The 23,169-nt window shown below is 43.8% G+C and overlaps 1 protein-coding gene across 1 annotated transcript in view; it reads left to right on the top strand.

Annotated features, from left to right (window-relative positions):
- The window catches only part of Plekhh2 (pleckstrin homology, MyTH4 and FERM domain containing H2), a 104,611-nt gene that overhangs the window by 39,174 nt on the left and 42,268 nt on the right, over positions 1–23,169 (top strand). Inside the window, 11 exon segments of the mRNA XM_032908753.1 lie at positions 3,027–3,176; positions 5,268–5,351; positions 5,946–6,027; positions 9,771–9,956; positions 11,768–12,723; positions 15,490–15,565; positions 17,044–17,138; positions 17,684–17,831; positions 21,000–21,127; positions 21,230–21,340; positions 21,776–21,862. Coding sequence (XP_032764644.1) covers positions 3,027–3,176; positions 5,268–5,351; positions 5,946–6,027; positions 9,771–9,956; positions 11,768–12,723; positions 15,490–15,565; positions 17,044–17,138; positions 17,684–17,831; positions 21,000–21,127; positions 21,230–21,340; positions 21,776–21,862 — 2,103 coding nt within the window.

Below are 23,169 nucleotides of genomic sequence, written 5' to 3'. Positions count from 1 at the left end.
TCCATCTCCTAGTGGCCGTCAGCTGTTAGTAGTCACTCAGCTAAAGGTAGAGTCTAGTATAGCCCTTGGCTCTCCACATTAGACGGTTGCCTGACTTGATCTTGGGGCAGCAGCCACGGCAGCTATGGCAGGAGTTAATGAGTCTGAGGCACACACATCTCACTCACAGCCGTCTTCCAGGAGCTCTGGCTTGCCATCCTCCCTGCCCTCTGAGCCTCGGGAGGAGGAAGGGTGTATAGACGCCCACTTAAGGCTGCACATTCTACAGTTACTCCCTGCATAGTCGTGAGTCTCTTAATCTCAGGCCACTGCGTAAAGAGGCTTCTTTGACGTGGTTGACCTTGTTTTTGGAAAGAGTCTCTCATCGAACCCACAGCACATGGATTTGGCTGAACTGGTGGGCAGTGAGCTCCTGGGATCTACCTTTGACCTCTTCCGAGCACTGGGAGCTGCCCTGCCCAGCTTTTATGTGGGCGCTGGGATCCGAACTCAAGTCTTCATGCTTGGGCAGCAGGCACTCAGCTGACTGAAGCTCTAACCCATGGCCTTTCTTGAGGTCTACCTTCTATTACTTTATTCTCAGAGAGGGGCTGACATTTTAGGCGCTACTCTCTTCAACTCCAAGAGCTACAGAATTTCCTGCTAATAACTGGAAAAACTGTTCAGAGATCGAGTGTTTGCTGTGTATTTTCCTCCTTCTGGACTATTTTTCATGGCAGAACTGTTAGGTAAACCTTTATCATTGGTATGAATCTTTATGGCTCATCCAAAACCAAACCAAACCAAACAAAAAAGATCACTGCTTTGTGTTAGTTCTTAAAGCATCTAAACCTAAGGCCACTTAAATTATTTAAAAAGAATATTTTCTGCCTCTGCTTTTGATTTCAAAGTTTCCTGCTGTGTATGTGTGTGAGAATATATATATATATATATGTATGTATATATATATAGTGTGTGTGTGAGACAGTGTGTGAGTGTGTGTATGTAGTATATATGTGTAAGTGAATATGTGCAGATGTGCTGTATTTGTATACAAATGTATGTGTATGTGCGTGTGTGAGAGTGTGTATGTGTGTGGTGTATGTGTATATGTGAGTGTATGTATGCATGTGTCTCTTTCTCTGTGTATGTGTACTGCATGTGTGTCTGTGTGTGTGGTATGTGTATAAGCTTGTGTATGTGTATATGTAAGTATGGTATGTGTATATGTGTGTGTTTGTGTATGTGTATGTATATGTGTCTGTGTTTGTATGTGTGAGTGTGTGTTTCTATGTGTATGTTTACTCCATGTATGTGTGTGCTGTGTGTATATGTGTGTGTGGTATATGAGTATGTGTGTATATGTATGTGGTGTGTGTGTATGTGTGAGTATATGTGTACTCCATATGTGTGTGTTGTGTGTATATGTGGGTGTGGTGTGTGTATTTGTGTCTTTGTCTATGTGTCTGTGTCTGTGAGTGTACATGTTTCTCTGTGTATATGTGCTGCATGTGTGTCTGTGTGTGTGTGTGTAAGAGAGTGTATGTGAACATGTATGTGTGTGTATGTATGTGTGGTGTATATATAAATGTGTGAGTGTGTGTGTATGTGTGCATGTGTCTGTGTGTGAGTGTACGTGTCTGTGTATATGTGCTGCATGTGTGTCTGTGTGTGTGTATAAGAGAGTATGTGAACATGTGTGTGTATGTATGTGTGGTGTATATATGTGTGAGTGTGTGTGTGTGTGTGTTTGTGTGTATGTGTCTGTCTGTCCGTGTGTGCATCTGTTATTTAAGTAGAGCAATTTTGGCATCTGATTCCTAGTTACACATGTCCAAATCGCAGCTGACTTTAAGGACTCATTACATTTTTCCCTGATGTTATTAAAATGATGGAAAGATTTGTTATGTATGAATTATCATCTACAATTTCTCACATTCTTCTTTTTCTTTATGTCTATAATCATTGAGCTTCTGATAAAATTACTTCTTACCTATTTTTGAATATTATGCTATTTATTTCTAGAATATTGTATGAACACCTTCCTTATTTAGACCCTCCTGAAGTCTCAGGTGAAGCTTCCAATACGTTAGGCAAGAATTGGGTTTGTGATCTGCAGTTAGAAGGTGGTGACAGTAAGTAGACTTCACGGAGTTGGGGAGATTCACGGTGTGTGGGGGTGAGCAGACACTGCACACGCGTCCTCTGAAGATTCCTTACGTGTCAGTGTTCTCTGCAGAAGATGTAAGCAGAGTCTGTCCGTTTTAGACATTAATGTCGCTCGCCCACCTGGCTCACACGTTACTGTTACTAACCACATATGTACTGCTGAGTCATACGGTCTGTTACACTTATGCCTCTTGTTTCCACTAGACTGTAGCTTGTATGCAGGAAGGGATTTGAGCGTCTGTTTCATGCACTGATGCCTTCCTAGCCCAGAACTGGAGAACATTAGCAAATAAACAATGAGCCCCCATTGAATTCTTTCTACTGCCTGTATCTGGTCTGGACTTACATTGTGTTGTTGGTGTTTTCTTTTTAATGATTTTGCTATTTGGGCTTTAAGTTTCTTTGGTTTTCTTTTTTCTTCTATTGTGTTTCTTTTCTTTTCTTTTCTTTTCCTTTTTCTTTTCTTTTCTGTAAGCTCAGTTTTCTCCCCAAAATGTGTTCATCTCCAGGCCATCTAATTGGAATCTTATCTTACACTATCTTTCTTTGTATTCTTTCCTTGCCTACCTATGGGGGACAGGCTAGAGGCCTTTGCTTCCATACGGACACTTCACACGCTGTCATTGCTCTAGTAGACATGTGCTTTACCCTGTGTAACTGCAGCAGTCTGATGATCTCTTGTGCCTGTCCTGAAGGAAACACCGCTTTGTCAAGTAGTCTTCATATTTTGTAATCACCCCAATACATTACACCTTACTGTTTATTTAATATTTTCAGTTTGTGATATGATTTAAGAGCCTAATGTTAAAGTACAATTCTAAGCTTAAAACTGACAAATTAAGTCTGGTACAATGGCATAATTTACCCTCTGAATTTAGGTACAAGTTATGGAAGAGAAACTAAAAGCAGCTAACATTCAAACCAGTGAGTCAGAGACACGGCTATACAAGAAGTGTCAAGATTTGGAGTCTGTGATGCAGGAGAAGGATGACCTCATTCAGAACTTGGCTCTGCGGCTTGAAGAGCAGGTTAGGAAACTGAATCGCCCATCTTATTAATGTGTGCTCATTGCTGTGTAGTTTAAAACAAAGCTTAGATATGGTACTCTGGAGACTTTTACTCACAGGATTATGTCACATGTGTTGGTAAGAGGTACAGGAAAAAGGTCTTGGGTAACTCAAGGCAAGATCTAGTACTTTTTTATTATGTGTGAGCTCGTGCATGTGTGTGCATGTGTGTATGTGTGTGCACACAAGTGCATGTATGTGTGCATGTGCGAATGTTCATGTGTATGTGCATGTGTGTGTGCACATGAGTATGCATGTGTGAGTGTTCATTACTGTTTGTGTATGTGTGTGCGAGCGCACATATGTTGCTATGTCAGAGGGCACTTATAGGAGTTGGCTCTCTCCTTCCACCACATGGTCCTGGTGATAGAACCCACGACATCAGACATGGTGACACATGCCTTTACCCATGGGCCCCCGATCTAGTAGTTTTTTAGATGCATGGATGTTCTTTAACATTCAGACTTCAGAGTTTAAATGTGATGTTTTTCATTTGGAAATACTCAGTTTATAACAATCATAAAATATTTGCAACCAAAGTGGGTATGGTGGTCCATGCCTGTAATCTCAGAATCCTGGAGGCTGACACTGGAGGATCATTAGTATGAGGCCAGTCGGGACAACATATAAGACTATCTTTAAAAAAAGTTAAATTGTACATATTTGTGTGTGAACTGATCCTCCTGCCCAGAAGTATTCAGTTTTCAGTTGCTCCTTATGACCAAGTAGAGTACTGTCAGTTGTGTGACAAAAATTCACCAGGAGTGGGGTGTAATCATCCCCATCATCCCAGCATGATTTTGAGAGGCTGATGCAGGAGGATTGCCATGAGTTTGAGGCTAATCGGGCTACATACTGAATCAAAGCCAGCCTGGGTTACAGAGTAAGACCTTGTCTCCAGAATAAATGACATTCAAGTAGCCATTTAATGTGACTGCTATGTGTGTTAAATGCATTAACATTTTCATTTCTTTTTCCCTTCTCTGTGGGCTCAGTGCTTTAGGACAGTGGTTTTCAGCATCCTAGCAGCCCAGTCCCCACCCGATGTGACTTACGTGCTATTCACATTCTTTGAAGTTTTGTGACCAGAGCCAGGTTTTAAGGTTGTTAAATGTAACAAACTAGAATTTCTCTGTGTTTGTTTTTCTGGTTTTGTTTGAAGGAGAAAATAACCCTGCTCCTAAGCGGATTCACGTTCTCCACCTGACTTAGTAGATCCAATTCTCCTGGTCCAGAAATAGTTCGTTTTGTTGATAAATTCAGAGGCTTCACTTCAGTGTATGAGTATCTGGGAAGCAGGGGAGAGGGGTAGTGGGGTATCTGGGAAGTGGGAGGTGGGGGGACCCTGCTGCTGGAATGAACAATGCTTGTGGTACTAGGTAGATACTTTGTCTTGCTTCAACAAAATACCTGACAGAAGCCACACAAGGAAGGAAGGGTTTATTTTACTGACAATTTCAGCGTACAGCCCATCACCACAGGGAAGACATGAGGCAGAGGTGGGGCAGCTGCTCACCTTGTGTCCACAGTCAGGAAGCAGAGAGATGAATGGTTGTTCAAGACCCCAGCCCATGGAAGTATGCCGTCTGCATTTAAGGTCGAACTGCCCACATCAATCAACCCAGTGTAGAAAATCCCTCAGACACGCCCAGAGGCTTGTTTCCTTGGAGCTCTTACATCCTGTGAAAATGTCTGCCGGGTTATTGCCACATCTGCATGGCCACATCTGCATGTGCCTTTTGGTTTCTTTCTCTACTGAACAAAATCCTTTCTTCCCCTCCCCCTCTCATCTTTCTGTTTTAACAAGATCTATTGTTCATGCTGGTCCACACCCTATGATCCTCCTGCCTCAGCCTCCAGTGGCTAGGATTACAGACATGTACTACTATACCGGGCAATTTGGGCTTTGAAAAATCTGCTTGATTACTTGGAGGTAAATTGTATTAACCCAGAAACAGGTTTTAAGTGGATTTGGCTTCTAGATTTTATGATACAATGTCTCCAAGCCAAGGCACTCACGTTTAAACTAACCAGCTGTTGATGTTATTTCAGAAACAAGTGAGGATAAAAGAAGCTAAAACAATAGAAGAAAAAGCAGCTAAGATCAAAGAATGGGTAACAGTTAAATTAAACGAGGTATTTACTGCTACATTTTCTCTTATTATTTACTTCTTATTATTAATTAATGTTTATAATATACTACGCACCCTGAGTGAGACCATAAGTCCTGACCAGTTGGTTATTGTCCTGTGTTTTGATAAACTCGTGATAGACTGCTTTGATTTTAATATCCATTACACTCATGATGATGACTGTACACAGCCACATTGTAATGGGTTGCTTCTAAATAATTATGAATATTACATGTATATGTCATAAAGTTAATAGGTTTAGTATCTAAGAAACACAGACTAAATGCTGAAACAGTTGTCTTAAAAACAATTTTTTTAAATTATTTTGCAGTGGGGATGAAAACTTTTAGCTCTGAGCAAATAAATATTGACGACATAATTGTTAAAGGTGACAGCCAATGCTAATAAGATCACCAGCTTGCACACAGAGTAATTATATATTGATGAAATAATTGTTAAGGGTGATAGCCAATGCTAATAAGATCACCAGCTTGCACACAGTAATTATATATTGCTATTTTCTAAATTGTGTAGTTTATTGATGAATTTAAAAATTATTATTTTATATTAAAGAATATTATTCTGCTCTTTTATTTAGCTTGAAGTAGAGAATCAGAATCTTCGTTTCATCAACCAAACCCAGACCGAAGAGCTAAGAGCAATACAGTCAAAATTGCAAGGTACAGATATTTTCACTAAGATGGGATCGGGGCTGTGCTGGTTGTATAGGAGTTTCCCATCAGTGTTTCCATAAGGTTCTGATTATGAATATCATGTAAGATGCTCACTTACTGTCAGTAAATGAAAAGATTTTCTCCATCCAAAGAGAAGGTGGACTGAGAAGCCACAGGCAAAGAGACAAGTGATGAAATATTAATTTATCAAAGTGACTATTCCATAGGTCAGAGAAAGATGACTGCATGGTAGTTTTGCCTCCCTCTCCTAAAGAGCAATCCATTTAAAGTCCAAAGAATCCAATCTGCTAAAACTACTACCCGTTAATGTCAGCCTTGAAGTTCAGAGATCATAGGCAGCAGGTCCAGTCTGCAGCAGGTCCGGTCTGCAGCGGTAACGGCATCTTGGTTCTTCCCAGCAATGTAGTACTACGTCTCTGTTATCGTGATGGAACAGAGAGGGGAATATGAAGCCAAAGGGTAGAAGTATTTGTACAAAGGTTTCTTCTTCAGTATTCTGAGACTTGAACATGAAAGAGGATAGATCCCTTTAGTGGGGGTTAAAATGTACATAGTCACACCTGTGTTGAGGGCTTTCATGGCTCCTTGGCGTCATGCATTCTGAACATGCCCCTGAATTTGGGGGTTTCTTGAAGGCAGCTGCAGGATGTTTCTGTGGATTCCCCAGTGCCTCCTCTGGTTGTGGCAAATGCCACAAAACTCAGTTCATTCATACGTTGTCAGTACCCTAGCCTTCCTGGGACCAAGTCTTCCGGAAGAGGATATGAATTGTGCCAAATGGAGTAGCCATCAATAACCCCAGGATGTCTGCAGTAGGTCTGACCTACTTTTAAAAGGATTCAAAGGCTGGGGTTTCAGTTCAGTGCTAGGGTGCTTGCACAGTACGTGTGAGAGGTCCCATCTCAGCCCCAGCACCACAAACATATGAAAAGATGTTTCCTCAGAGTTCTTTAGAAAACCTGGCTTCTTCCTGCATTGAAGAAAGTGATGTCACCAGCCATCCATGACCACTGACAGTAACGGACTGAACTTAAGCTGTCTACTCAATAGACTTTAGTTTAGTTTCAGTAGGTTTACCGTTCTAGAGGAAGTCTCGACTTAGTCTGCCATGTCCTACAGATACAACCAAATGTTATTGAATAATCAAAACATGGTAATGCTGATTTCAGTATTTAATTTCAGATAGTTTTGCTTTAGAAAAGAAAATCAGTTGCTACTTTCAATTTTTTTGAAATTTTCTTTTTGAAAGTTACCTTTTCTACATTTTTGTGTGTGTGTCAGAGCACTCCCATGGCCGTGTAGATCTCAGAGGTCAACTTCCTGTCTCCTCTTCTTTTTTTTTCTGTTTTTTTTTTTTTTTTTTTTTTTTGGATCCGAGGGCCGAACCCCGGGCCTTGCGCTTGCTAGGCAAGCTCTCTATCACTGAGCTAAATCCCCAACTGTCTCTTCTTTTATCACCTTTACCTTATTTCTGAGACAGGCTCTCCCACAGAACCTGGGGCTCACGAACGTGGTTAGCCAGGTTGGCTAAGGGCTCTGGATCTACCTGTGTCTGCCCTCCCACCCAGGCCCGGGGTTAAAGGTTTGTGTACCACATTTGGCTTTTCTGTAGACACTGGGGATCCACACTTGGACACTCAGACTCAGCAAGCACTTTACCCACTAAGCCAGCCGACCAGCTTCCTGTCTCACGTTTCTTGGCTGTCATAGAAACTCACATCCTGGACATTGCCCTTTGTGTAGCTGTCATGACAGAGAGTTCTGTAGACACCGTCCTGGTGGTAACCACTCAGTTGTGCACTTGGATGAAGACAGGGTGACTCCATAGGGGTGTGTGTGTGTGTGTGTGTGTGTGTGTGTGTGTGTGTGTGTGTGTGTATGTCTGTTTGTGTGTGTCTGTGTGTGTATGTCTGTGTGTGTGTCTGTGGTGTATATATGTGTGTGGTGTGTGTGTGTGTGTGTGTATCTGTGTGTGTGTGTGTGTGTGTGTTGTGCTCACTCGGCTTGTGCACAGACTAGCTCAAAGCGCTACTGCGTGATGGTCCTCAGCTCTGCAGACTCAGCCTCCCCATTTCTTTGTATCCTCAAAACCATGGATCCCACAGTGCACTAAGAACAAACTGGTGTGACTGGAAGAACATGACCTTTGGTTTCTTAGAGGCTTTCTCTGTGTGGCCCTGGCTGTCCTGGAACTATCTCTGTAGACCAGGCTGGCTTCGAACTCACAGAGATCTGCCTGTCTCTGCCTCTCAAGTGCTGGGATTAAAGGCATGTGCCACCATGCCCAGCTGAAAGGCAATAAATTGAAGACAATTTTAATGACCTACTTAATAGTAACCATGTTATAACTCCAGAATATTTAATATTCTTATATTAATAATGTTGTGATTGTGACAGCAGCACTGCTTTCCCAAAGCAATATATAAAGTTTTTGATTGACAGGCTCTCTCTCGCTGTGTAGAGCAGGCTGTTCTGGAACTCACTTATGTAGCCCAGGCTACATCTTCCTTCTCAGCCTCTTGAGTGCTGAGATTACAGGTCCACATATAGAATTAAGGCTTCCTGTTTTCACGACACTCGCCATCACTGAAGTAGGTTGGATGTACCATTTCTATTTCTAAAAGATTGTCTCTTTCTCTGCTATCTCCGGCTTGCAGTTCTAGCCTTCAGTAACAGTCTCTTGGGTGTTAGACCTAAGTGGAAACTAGGCTTAGACTGGAGCAGACATACCATACAAATGCCAGATTTAGTGTGCTTACAAAATATATATGGATACATTATAAACTACATACTCTATGTATTGTACACATAATACAAGATATATGTATATATTACACACATACATATACACACACATTCAGACATACATACATACATACATACACATGCAGTTGTTTTTAGGACTGAGACTCCGATCCCCACAAATGCCAAAGTCGAGGATGCTCCAGGTCCTTCAATAAAATGGCCCAGGGACTGCATACAATATGATGGCCTGCACACTCTCACCTGTGATCATCTTCAGGTTACTATAATGCTAAGTGATAGGTAAACATTGTATAAACATTTGTTAGATTATTTTTAGAGATCCATAGTAAAATATCTGTATACATTCAGTAGAGACAGGTTTTTTCTTTTCCTAAATATTTTTGATTCACCATTGATTGACTCCACAGATGCAGAATCCGTGGAATTGAGGACCAATGGGACATAATTAAAACTATATTATTGTGAATCTGTTATGTGGTGGGTGATCAGCATAACATATTGGAAGATAGCTCTGAGGAAACATTTGTCCTCACTGTCAGTTACTATTTAGGGTGACCCACCTCACCTTCTGTTGTTTTCCTAGTGCCCTGAGGTTAATTCCTCAGGAACTTTTCTTGCTAGGACCTCCATGCTCTGGACCTCACAAGCAACAATGCCAATTATTCTGAAGACGGACTAAACCCACAGTTAGCGATTTTCGGCCTGAACCCAGGTCACCAGGACTGACAGCAGACACCTTTACCCACTGATCCACTCCCGACCACGCCCTGCACCGTCCACACACCAGATGTAGGGTTCTATGCTTGATGCAGGGTTTCCATTTACTTATGTATAATAAGTGTAAGAGGAATTTCAGTCTTTTTTCCCTGGTATTAAGAGTGGTTTAAGTCCTTTCATGCTTTTGTTCATCTGATAAACCGCTATAAAAAAATTCAACTCCATTTTGCTTGATGACCTAACAGAACTCCAAGAGAAGAAAGTATCCTGTGTCTCCAGCCCAAAGCCCTCAGAAGGGCAGCGCCTCTGAGCAGTTTGACGTTTGATGCTTCTTGTCCCAGCAAAGAGTCCGCCTTGTGCAGTAAGGTCCGAGGAAGTGAACAAGATGGCCTCAAGCGAACCTGAGTTCGCCGAAGCAAGATGCGTAGAAGGTACTTAGAGCGACAGCAGTCTACTTCGGCGTTTTGAAAAAAGCAAAACCATCATTCACTAAGATCGATCAGAATTTACCTTGATTTTCCCCAATACCCCAATGCCTTGTGGGAATATTTAATAAGAGTCATACAGCACTGAACTTTCTAATAGTTATGTTGTGTCTTACGTAGGTTTTTGCCGGTGGGGGGAGGGTGCAGAGGAAACATTGATTATCTACATGTTTTTCCCTACAGCAGGTGGGAAAGATATTTAAAATATTAAGGTTATCATCCTAACTACGGGGTACACATTTTGGCTCAATTTCAAATGGGAACTCTGCATTTGTATTCATAGCTTCTTGAAAATGTTTTACATTACCCAATATTAAACATGAAATTAATACTGGCCTACCAAACACATAAAAAAAATGAACACTTGGTTGGGGACACTTTGATAACTACTTTGATTCTTTGTTACTTCAGAGAAGGAACTGCTGCCTTACATGACCCAGCCCTGGGTGTGTGAAGATTTCTGCTCGGCATTTTTACAGCCTCCCTTTAAATTTTGCCTGCTGGCGCAGCCTGGTGGCAACACGTCAAGGACAACCTTGTTTGTTGACTTTTTCCAAAAGTTCTAGGGAAGCTTGGGTTTGCAACTTACCTACATCCTGTGCTAGTTTCCTTCCAAGGCCTGAGAAAAATGACGGAGGTAAAAGCTGCCTCTCGGCTGGGTTTTTGACATTCTGAAAACTACCCAGTGCTTTTCCAGTGGAAGGCTGCCTTGTTACCTAGTCCTTGTTGTTACTCACATTTTGTTACTTTTCTAAGAAACCTTTTCAGTGGTGGACTCAGCACCACTGAGTTTGCCTGTGCTGAAGCTCAGCGCTTGAAAATGTAACCAATCCCTCCTACAGAAATCTTGAAAATGTAACCAATCCTGACCACATAACCTTGAAAATGTAACCAATCCCTGCTATAGAAACCTTGAAAATGTAACCAATCCTGACTGCATAACCTTGAAAATGTAACCAATCCCTCCTACAGAAACCTTGAAAATGTTACCACTCCTCACTGTAGGACTTGAGAGCTCTCTCTTTCGCCTCTTGTCCCTTAGTTGTGAGGTTCATATTTATTGTTTTCAGAGTTCCTTTTCTTGTCAATCTGGAGTTTTAAGCCATCATTTATGAGGCTGTTGGTGTGTTCCATTTCTCACAGTGCTAACGGATGGAATCCGTATCTAAAGGCATTAAAGAGGTTGTTCTTATTAAAGCACATGGTAGTTATAGATAGAGTAGAAGAAAGCTTTTTCTGTGATTTTTTTTTTTTACACATTTCCTGTATTGAAGTGTGAACACAAATATGGCTTCTGAAATTACGGTTTTGTGTTTCTGTTTAGGCTTACATTATGATAATTTTGAAGGTTAGCGGGGGGGGGGGAAAGGGTTGTCATTTTCTTTCCTTCTAAAATGGAAGTCATGGTGCTCAGGTTGTTGGCGGCTTCTTTCTTTGACGGTCAAATTCATCCTTCTTCACACTATGCTCTGTCTCTCTTTAGGTTATTGCCAACTTTCATTCCCCCACATACTTATTAGTAAAAGGCAATTTGCTTTGATACAATGAAATTGAAACGTCAGGATTATCTGTTTTTTATAACCCCAGCAGTTTTCAAACGTGCTTCAGAAGGCATAAAGCCAACAGAGAATAGTATAATCTGACCTTATTCACATGACATGGCCAGCGTAGTTACTCCAGGCAGCGCAAATGCACGCATGCTGTGAAGTTCTGTCATTTTAAAAGGCAACCTGCCAATGTGCTGTGTCTTCCTCTAGAGATGGAAATTGCAGAGAAGCCTGCTGACAACCAAGTGCAAGAGAACAGCAGAAGCCAGAGAAAGTTGCTCGAGACCTCTTGTGGCTCAGAACAGAACCGGAAGACGGGAGCAAGCTTTGTAACGGATGGTGGGACCCCCGAGCATTCTGGGCTTCCAGTGAGTGACTGGAGTTCAGACGATGACGATGGAAGCAAGGGCAGATCTAAGTCCAGGTGCACGTCCACCCTTTCCAGCCACACGTCTGAGGAGGGTGGCCAGTGTGGCAGGCCGGGCAGCGAAGCCTATCTCACAGCATCTGATGACAGTAGTTCTATATTCGAGGAAGAGACTTTTGATGCTAACAGACCACAGCACAAGAAGCTGTATTCTTGGCAGCAGAAGGCACCATGGAAAGCTCCCAGTAACCTTGCAAAGGGAAGTTCTCAGTCAGGAGTTAAGGAGCGAGATAGTTCCTCAGATGAACTGAATAAGAAATTTCAGTCCCAGAGACTGGATTATTCATCCTCATCAAGCGAGGCCAACACCCCAAGCCCTATTTTAACCCCAGCTTTAACCCCCAAGCACCCTAACTCACTCCCTGGAAAAGGAACACCATTAGTGCCTCCACCATTCCTGCCACCCCCAAAGCTGAGGATCCCCAACGTCTTCAGTATAAGTGTGGCACTCACCAAAAGGCACCTGAGCCAACCACAGTTATGTTCGGACCGGATGTTTGGCATGAACCGGAATGCCATCAGCATGATCCGGCCGCTGAGGCCTCAGGAAACGGACCTTGATGTGGTTGATGGTGATGGGGCGGAAGCCGTGGACATCATGGACACGGGCTGCGGTGACTTATTTTCCTATGACTCCCAGGATCCTCCGTCTGCAGAAGACCCGGAAAACAGCGAGGCCACAAAGAAGGCCTCGTGCAGCAAACCCCCCACTCCTCCTTTGCACCGCTTCCCCTCTTGGGTAATTACATCCGGGTGCAGCATGCACTCAGGGGCCTTTTCTCCGCACACCCCGCCCCCGGCCCCCGCCCCCGTTTCTTTTCAAATCCAGCATTTTCAGAATTCAGTTTCCCCTTCTCTTCCCCAACCATGTTCTGAACAATTGAGAAACAAAACAGATGGGAATTTAAAATACGGGTGGGGATGGATGGGGGGCGGGTGAGCTTTTCAATAGTAGAGTTATATTTGTTCGCTCAGGCCCAAGCTGGAGCTGGATTATTGTGACTACCTCATGGGGGAAGCGAGGCCAGGGCCCCTCTAACTCATCCAATATGAAGACAGATGTCTGTTTTCTGTGGGAGCTGATCCTCTAGAGATAGGAGAGAGGGCCGGGGCTGGGCTGTGCAAACTACAGAAGAAGAGTGAATGTGGAAGGCAGGAGCGTTCAGTGCCTGGAGGCCCATGACGCCGGTCACGTGATGGGGTGGGAGAGAGGGTTTGTTTCCTCAACAACTGCACTGGAGTGCTTCTGAAGCCACACTTCGGTCTGTCTTACCGCTCACGGCTCTGCGCTTCGCTTCACGCTTGATTAACAGGTTTTGCTTTACTTGTTGTGAACTTACACATCCATTCCTTCAGCTAAATTAGCTTCCTACTGACCTAGAAGAGACTTTGGAAACATTGACTGTGACGACAAAACCAACCTGTCACTGATTGGATATTTCTTAGAAGTATCCATTGCCTGATTTAAAAAACAAAAAAACAAACTCTTTAAGCTTTCACACGCATGGACTAACGGGAGGGGCGAGCATGCTACAGTGTACACGTGGAGGTCAGGACAACCTGTAGGGAGTTTTCTCCACCATGCAGGTTCTTAGGCTCAAGCTCAGTTTATCACCCTAACCTGTAGCCACTGAGCCGTCCCACCAGCCCGGATAGTCCACCTTTAAAATTAAGCGAATTGCTCTGTTTTGTAGACTTGTGTTTTCCTGCCCAGATTGGGAGCATTTAACCTCTCGATTCAAAAGAAACATCTGGGTTGCCAGGTATTTTGGGTTTTGGAGTCGTGCTATTTTACTGTTGTCGTGGTTATTTAATTTGGCAGCTGCTGTCACTGTAAGCGAATTACAATGGCCACGGCTTTCCTGATATAAATTCAGACTTAAAGATGTATCTGCTTTTTATTTACTTTAAAGAGAACATTTTTTTTTCCCTTTCAGTATCCACATGAAACCGCCTCTTGTTTATTGCTAAATTCTTCACTGCACAAAAAAGTAGAAGCAAATGGTGCGTGGCTCTCTGGAATTCTAGTTATGCTAGCTTTAGGCAGTAAGATGCGGCGATTTGGTCTGCTGCTGCTGCTGCTGCTGCTGCTGCTGCTGCTGCTGCTGCTGCTGCTGCTGTTGTTGTTGTTACGTTGAAGATCTTCAGAAATTGATGTTAAGCTTTCAAGTTCATTTTATTTGACAGTTTTACCTTTTCCTTGTTTTCTTCTTTTTAAGCTTTTGGTCCTGCAAAAGTAGAATGCTTCTCAGACTTCTAATGTACTGACCCTAGGCAAAGGTTCAAAGGTTTATATTTTCAGGTTTTCGGGAGATGTTCTAGCTAACTCAGTCAGTCAGTAAGATGCTATTCTAAAGCAAGCCTACCCTGGTTGAATTAGAGTTTCATGCAGAATAATAGTCACTCTGGTGGGACAAGCTCTGACCCAGCGCTCCTTCTAACGGCCTGCTTTCTAAGTGCCCTGGCTTGTCTTCTCATCTGTGCTGACTCTCCGATTTCCTTCCTGCTTCCAGCTCTGTCTCGTGCTCACATGGACTCCAGCAGCCACGAAGCTCCTGCTTACACTGCCTTAGCACTGACCTCTGCAGTTCATCTCTGTGTGTAAATCCCTTCAAAGAAAGCAGTCCACTCTATTTGACACTAGCCCATCGAACAGGCCCCCTCATCAGTGTCATCAGTGATCTCGTGCCAGTTACTGTTGCCACTGGCCAGCCCAGTAGCAGAGCGTGACATCCGCTGCCATCCGTGTTCTGGTCCAGGCAACTATGTTCAAGTCTAGACCTTTCATAAAAGGCAGGGCACAGTGATAGATGTACTGGGAACCATTGGATCCTCCTCCTCGTTAGCCAGTGATGCTACCCTTGCAGTAACCATTTCAGAGATCTTTCTGGAGAAGAGGAGGAAACATAATACGCTACTTTTGGAACAAGATAATCATTCCCACACAATTCTAGAATACAATTTTTATTCGACCCAAAGTCTTTTATTCTACTGAAATGTACATTGAAATAAGAAGGCAATAACATTTAATGCTCTGCTGGGATTCTGAACGTACATTTTTTTCCCGTTTTTATCCTAGTCGTGGTGACAGATATTACAGATGGTGTCAGTGTGTAATTAGTGACTGTAAAAAGTTGGCTTCATGCTACAGCTAGCCATGGTTTCCTCCTTTAACCACATGTAGAATGTTGGAATGTTGAAGAAGGGGTTTACCTAAAATCAGTGCTCGCCAGTAAGCTCTCCCAGGCTTGCTCTTATATCGCCTAAAGTCAAGATACCAGGCCCAAGTTTGGGGACCAAAACAAATAATAGAACAACTGCGGAATGAGGGAAAAATCTCTACAAGCTATTCACGGTGGTGCATTTTATCAGCACTGACGAGTTCTGTGCTAACTAGAATTTTGCACTCTAGTAGATGTTGTCTGAAGAACAAAGGGAGCGTGTTGTGTTCACTGTAATCATTTCATGGCTGTAAGCACCTGGTGCAATCTCTCTTTTATATTAGGAGAGCAGGATTTATGCAGTAGCCAAATCAGGCATCCGAGTGTCTGAGGCCTTCAATATGGAGAATGCTAATAAAAGTAAGTGCCTTCTTTGCATGTTGTCATGCGGGTGAACCTTCAGGGACGCCTGAGAGAAGAATGGGATGCAGCCACAGAGAGGCAGGAGCACGTGATTCTGTTAATGAATTCATTAAAGCAGCGAATAGCAGAGACAGTGTAGGCTGATGCTCAACGGGGAGCTGGGAAATTGGGGGAGGGAGGATGCTCTTTAGTGGGCACAAATTTTCAGAAGAAAAGTTGTAGAGGTCTCTTTTACAGCAAGGTGAATAAACTCTACCCTAGCAAATTATACACTTAAAATGCTTAAGACGGTAAGTTTTACTGTTTATAACTTTAAAAACTATAATAAAAAGTTTTTTTAAAAAAAAACTACATGGTTTTTTATTGATCTTTCACTAAGCAAGACCTAAATATCTAATATTATTAGAATAATGGAAATATGTAAGTGTTCAGGAAATGCTTGGGGATTTGTGTTAAAACTGATGTTTATTTTATTTAGGATAAAGGCATGAATATATTCAGTCCTGATGTAGAAAGTACTTCACTGTTTTTAATCCCCGCAAGGCAAAGTAGAAAGACATGGGCATTTTATCTGTTTAAAGCTGCAAAAATTATAAAAATATTAGTTTGCATATTATTTTCCCCCTTTCCTTCAAAGAATTATCATAGAAATAGTCATTCTTACTATAGAAAATATAAGGCCAACACTTGGTAGGTCGAGGCAAGAGGATCTTAAGCTAAAGGCTAGCCTCAGCTACTAGTAGGTTCAAGGCTAGCCTGGGTTACATGAGACCCTGTCTCAAAATCATAAAACAAAATAACTCACACAGAATTGTCTAGAATAAGAAAAGAAATACTTCCGGTGGTTCCTTCTACTTCCCACCTGTCTGACGTCCAACTGGTTCATCTAGAGAGGTAGCACTGATGTTTTTAGTTGCTTTCTCTTCTTAATAGTCAATAAAGTATATTCTAACCCGTCAACACTTGGGTCTCCTGACAGGGCTTAAGAATGAGGTTTTAGCACCAAGTCAGAGACAGGGGTCCAAATCCTCAGACAGCATCTTCAAAGGGACCACTTACAGAATCAGCCAGCAGTCCTTTTTGCTTGGCACTGCACGGCTAAGCACAGCGGAGAGGCTAAAGACGTAAAAGGCACGAGTCTTGTGTCAAAGAGCTTACAGTTGGGGAGCTGGCACGTGTGACCCATAAAAAACAATATCTGTGCTGGGTATGTGGCTTCCAATGCCAGCAATCAGGAGCCTCGGCAGGACGATCCCCACTACTTTGGTGCTAGCCTAGGCTCCACAGAAAGACCCCATCACAAATAAAGAGACCAAAAAAGTGTAGATACAGGTCTAGAAATGTCATAACTCACAAAGCAGAGTAATATTAATAACCAGTGCCTGTTAATCTGACTTCTTTTTAGTACATTTTCGTAGGGAACAGACCAGTGTACTAGCTGGAAGGAACTTCTTTAATGTTGTTTTCTGTTTCAGATGCTGCAAGCTTACTTTCCCACTCTGTAGCAGGCCCTTACATGTCTCTCATATACAAGAATGTGACGACCCCTGTGTACACAACGTTGAAGGGGGTAATGAACGCATTTCTCGCTGTCAGACATATGGTTCTCCTCAGGATAGTCAGGGAAGCTTTCTTCAAGCTGCAGATTCCACTCGACATTTTTACATCAAGTGCCCCCTTTGTAGAGCTTTAAAAGGTCACATTAATATATCATAAAAAAAAGAAGAAATGGGGAGGCCTGGAGAAGAAGAGTATGATGTGGTTTTCCTCACCCTCGCCCCGGGCCATTAGCTTATTATTAATGATGCAATGGAAACTCCTAATTTAGAAACGTCCTTGTGTTCCTGCCAGGGTCCCCTTCTTTGCCAGAAGAACCTAATTAAAACAAGGATTGTCGGATATTGACAGTCGCATGTTTTCAGGAATCTTTTGTAATTCAGAAATTCCTAGCTAATTAAAATCTAAGGTTTTGAAGAGAGGTTTTCATGATGTCAAAATACGCCATTTTCTTTCTTTTAAAATATGCACCAGTGACCAATTTCTGTAAAGCATTACATGTGTAGAGAGGACAGCGACTTTAGAGGTGGATTCAGGGGCTCTTTTGGTTTTCTTTAGAAGGCGACACAAATAAGTACCAGCCCTTTCCTGGATGATTCTTCTGGCTCAGATGAAGAGGACGGTTCTAGGGCCAGCTCCCGGAGTCAGTCGGAGTCAGAAACGCGCAGCCGCAGTGGACCGAACAGTCCCAGAGCCATAAAGCGAGGTTAGCGAAATGCGCATGTGCGGGAGGCAGCACCAGCACGCAGTGAAAGTTGGTTCAATACTGATCTCAGCAGGATTTCTAAGACTACAAACCGTAGTGAAATGGACATTAGCCTAGGACCGAGACATTTATATTCTAGTGGTAATTTTCCACTCCATTCTTGAATCCACACAAGCCACTCTTTCTTTGTAATCTTATTGCTGATATTGTTATCAGAAGTAGTGTATGATATTATTATAAAAAGAAATAATTGGCCAAAATGAGGTTGGTTTTTACATGCCTTGTGACATGTTGTCTAATTTGTGGGAAGATGTATTTACAATTCTTTCTTTCTTTTTCTTTTTTTTTTTTTTTTGGAACTGGGGACCGAACCCAGGGCCTTGCGCTTTTTAGGCAAGCGCTCTACCACTGAGCTAAATCCCCAACCCCCCTACAATTCTTAAATGTCAGCAAACACCTACATTTTGTGTCGGTTACTCTGATATTAATGTAGAAAACAGCTGCAGCTTTACTTCACGCGTACGTATAGCTTTTAAGAAAAATTTAAAACTTGTATTGTGCATATGTGCTTACTGCACATGTGTGAAACTCAGAGGACAGCTTCAGTGTTGTCCCACTGTGAGACAAGGTATGCTATTGGTTAGGCTTTCCACACGAGCTCGCTGGCCCATTTGTTTCTGGGAGCCTCTTGTCTCTGACTCCCATCTTGTGCTGGAATCACAGAATCACTCCTGTGTCTGGGTTTATATGGATTTGAGGATCTGAACGCAGGTCCTCGTGCTTGTGTGTACTTTGTCCTTTGTGCTGTCCCCCCAGCCCGGCCTTGAGTGAGCTGTGTGCAGAGAGGTTACAAAGAGATCTGATCTCAGTAAGGGGCTGGATATGTATTGATTTTCAAACTGCTTCATGGGACTGCTGCCATCTTCAAAGTCATGGGCTTCAGCCAGAGTCGCTAAGCTGTCTGTGGGTCCGCCCAGCTGTCTGTGGGTCCGCCGAGCTGTCTGTGGGTCCGCCAAGCTGTCTGTGGATCCGCTAAGCTGTCTGTGGGTCCGCTAAGCTGTCTGGGGTCCGCTAAGCTGTCTGTGGATCCGAGCTGTCTGTGGGTCCGCCGAGCTGTCTGTGGGTCCGCCGAGCTGTCTGTGGGTCCGCCGAGCTGTCTGTGGGTCCGCCGAGCTGTCTGTGGGTCCGCCAAGCTGTCTGTGGGTCCGCTAAGTTGTCTGGGGTCCGCTAAGCTGTCTGTGGACCCGCTAAGCTGTCTGGGGTCCGCTAAGCTGTCTGGGGTCCAGCTAAGCTGTCTGTGGGTCCATGCCAGCTGTCTGTGGGTCCGCCAAGCTGTCTGTGGGTCCGCGAAGCTGTCTGTGGTCCGCCAAGCTGTCTGTGGGGCCGCCAAGCTGTCTGTGGGTCCGCCAAGCTGTCTGTGGGTCCGCTAAGCTGTCTGTGGGTCCGCTAAGCTGTCTGTGGGTCCGCCAAGCTGTCTGTGGGCCCGCCGCCCACTGCCATCCTCCAAGCTGTCTGTGGGTCCGCCAAGCTGTCTGTGGGTCCGCCAAGCTGTCTGTGGGTCCGCCAAGCTGTCTGTGGGTCCGCCAAGCTGTCTGTGGGTCCGCCAAGCTGTCTGTGGGTCCGCCAAGCTGTCTGTGGGTCCGCCAAGCTGTCTGTGGGTCCGCCAAGCTGTCTGTGGGTCCGCCTGTGTCTGTGGGTGGGTCCGCCAAGCTGTCTGTGGGTCCCGCCAAGCTGGCTGTGGGTCCGCCAAGCTGGCTGTGGGTCCGTGTTTGGGCTTTCTCCGGTTTCCTTGCTCTAACTCGGCTATGTCACAAACAGCTGCTAGCGTTTCCATCCCCTCCTCTTCCCTTGGTCAGGGCTGACCTGACTGGCCCTCTTTACAGACTCTTTTGAATGCCATTTTGTTTTGAGGCAGGGTCTCATGTAGCCCAGACTAATCTTGAATTTGCTCTGAGGCCCAAATTGGCCTTCTGCTGCCCATCCTGCTGCATGCCCCTCCTGAGCCTATTTATATGTGTATACCATCATGCTTGACGCCCATGTTTGCATACCTGGTCCTGCTCACGGCTCTGCTCAGACATGGCTGGCATCCACCCTGGCCAAGCTGTTCGGATGGTCGTCCTTGCCATTCCTTGGTGGCCTGCTCTTCCCACACGCTTTAGTCTGCTCCGTATCTCATTTCTTGTTGCATTTACCTGTTGGGCATCTGTTTCCCTTCACTGGACCCTGTTGCAAGAAGACTCAGACATTTATTTTGTTGTGTATCACAGCCCTAGCACCTCAGACAGGGCTTGTGCATTCGCCCTAGGCTTGGAACCTGAGCTTTGCTCTCCAAAATCACCCCTGGCTAAACAAAAAAACAAAAAACAAACAAACAAACAAAAAAAAAAAAAAACCAAACACTTGGCTGCATAAATCCTGTCATCTTTAGATCTTTCTCTGCTTAAACAAGGAGGGCATGAGCCAGGCTGACCTCTGAGGTTCTGCATGTCTGATGTCTGTGTCAGACACAAATAAGCAAAGCCTGATACTATCTGAGTGACCTTTAGGAACCGTTGTTTTTACGTGCATATTGGCCTATGTTCTCGACTTCACTTAGTGTTTGTAAATCTCCACTCGTATTTACTATCTATACATGGCCTGTAGCTCACAAGAAACTTTGTCGGGAGCCACCTACTGTGAAGATGTTCCACTGCGTTTTGCTCCATAGCTGTCGGATGCATGAATAGCGTGTTTGCGTCTTTGAGGCTTACGGCCTATCCTTACTGAAGGGTTTTTAAATCCAGTAAGCTGACGAATAGTTTACTGGACTGTCATTAAAAAATTCTGTTGAGGTTCAGCATCCGTTTGCCTGTGATCAGTATCTGAATGAACACGCGTATTCTAAATCTTTTAGTAAGACGCACTAGTAAGCTTGGGTGATATTTGATGTATGTGACAGAACTCACCACTCCAATCAGACCAAAATATCATTTATGTTCTTTTTGACATTCATGGAAGTGCGTGTGACAGCTCCAACCCCTCAGTTCTGTCCATGGCTAGAAGAATGGGAATAAATCTCGCGACGGAGGTTTATGATGTAGGAGTTGGTTGCTGTCTGCAGGGGAACTCACGGCTGCTGTTGGCCGGCACCAGCACGAAGTAGTGACTTGGTTTCTGCTTTCCTAGGCGTGTCCGACTCTTCTGAGGGTGACTACGCCATCCCTCCGGATGCCTACTCCATAGACACCGAGTGCTCGCAGCCCGAGCAGAAACTCCTGAAAACCTGCTCGACGTCCAGCGACAACGGGAAAAGTGTAAATGTTGGGTCGGACTTTGAATAACAACAATAAATCTGTTAGTTTGACTTCCCAGAAGGGAACGAAATCTCATTTTCGATTGTTTCCTTTTTTTGTTAGGAGCTATTAGAAAAATCTGGCTACCTACTAAAAATGAGCGGACGACTCAAGACTTGGAGGCGGAAGTGGTTTGTTCTTAAAGGCGGAGAACTACTTTACTACAGGTCTCCAGTGAGTGGACAGGGCTCGATGTTGGGAATGCTCCTGCTGGCCGTTCTTGCCACTGGGGCCTGAATTCCTCACACCGTAAAACAGACTGCAAGCTGTTTTTTTTTCCCCTGTCATAAAAACATTAATTATGGGGCCGGCAGAGATGGCTCAGCACTGGCTGCTTCTGCAGAGCACCCTGGTGTCACTCCCAACACTGACACGGTAGACTCATGACCGTGCGTAACTCCAGTTCCAGGGGATCTGACAGCCCCTCTGGGTCACACAGCCACTGCATGCTCATGATATAAAGACATAGGTGCAAACAAGACGTGCATACACAGAAGATAAAAATGCAGGTTAAAAAATTAAAGATGGATTAAGGACACAAAACATCTCCTGTAGTTGCTATTATAGCTGCCAATCTCTCTCTCTCTCTTTTTTCCTCCTTTTGTACAGAGCGATGTAATTCGGAAACCCCAGGGCCACATTGAACTTAGTGCATCCTGCAGTATTTTACGGGGAGATAACAAGCAAACGGTTCAGGTACATGACTTTTCAGTTCATTGTTCTTCTGGTACCGCAAGAAAACAATTCTCAGTTGAGATTAGATTGTTAGGTACATTTTTATTCCGTTTAGAATTAGTTTGATGCAAAGGACTGTAATAACCTGTTATTTTTTAGCTAACCCCGTACTTCAGACCGAGTATGGGTATTTCCCACCACCACCACCCTGTTCCTTTTCTCCCCGAGTTCTTATTTAATCTCCTGAGCATTCCCAGCTCTCAAAATATCAGGCTGCTAGGGGCAGTTTATCCAGTAAATGAATTTCTGAGGTGTTTGTAACATAACGTACTATTGAATTCAAGAACCCCTGAATTCTAGTATAGAATCGGACAGTGACAGTGAGCTCGCCCGTGAACTTCAAAGAGGGGAAGCTATTGATACAGAGGCACTATATTGCCAAGTGTTATCAAAGGTGGCTGGTGCCTGTCTCACTCACACATAAATCTGCTAAATTTAAAACAGGCTCTTGAGATACTCTAAATTGGGACACTTTGCTTCTGAAATGTCTTAATAACATTTAGGGGGGGGAGTTGTTTGCTTGTTTTTTTGAGACAGGGTTTTTCTGATAGCCCTGGAAGTCCTGGAACTTGCTTTATAGACCAGGCTGGCCTCAAACTCAGATCTGCCTGCTTCTGCCTCATGTGTAGGGTTTAAAGTTGTGAACCCCACTGCTGGGCACTCAGAGTATTATTCTTGTTATCCTATCATCATCATCATCATGATTTTGTCTTGTTCCTCTGAAGGGTAAACATTTGTCTAGAAGGTTCATGGTCGATGCTCTCATTGGAGCGGGGAAGCCTGAGGTTAAATGAGTGAATCAAGGAAAGCTTTGTGGAGAGCATGACTATAAAGAATTGAGTGTAAAGCCCTGAAATATTGGGGAAATCATCAATACAGCTAATTTGAGACTGGAATATTGTGAGTTCTTGGCAAATGGTCATGTGTAGCACCAGGAATTGGTGCAGAATTCTTCTCATTCATTGCTTCACTTCTCTCCGTGAAAATCCCTCTCGCACTGTTAGCTGTGCGTGCGTTCACCGTCATCTTCAGTCTTTCTGTTCCACAGCCTAGAGCTTGTCTCACTGAGGGGAGAGAGGGAACTTGTGGCAATTACAGATATAAAACCACAACCCTAGATTTAATAGTATGAACGGTGTCAGACCCCCGTGAAAAGGATTTTAGCTCACTGGCCGCCATTCTCATACACAGTGGCTAAAGGATTCTACATTTCCTCAAAACCAGTCTCTAGGTGAACCATGTGCACTTCCCCTTCAGTAATGATGCTT

Source organism: Rattus rattus, chromosome 7 (genome assembly GCF_011064425.1).
Source record: "Rattus rattus isolate New Zealand chromosome 7, Rrattus_CSIRO_v1, whole genome shotgun sequence".
Classification (NCBI taxonomy): Eukaryota; Metazoa; Chordata; class Mammalia; order Rodentia; family Muridae; genus Rattus; species Rattus rattus.
This window is presented reverse-complemented; position numbering and strand designations above follow the sequence as displayed.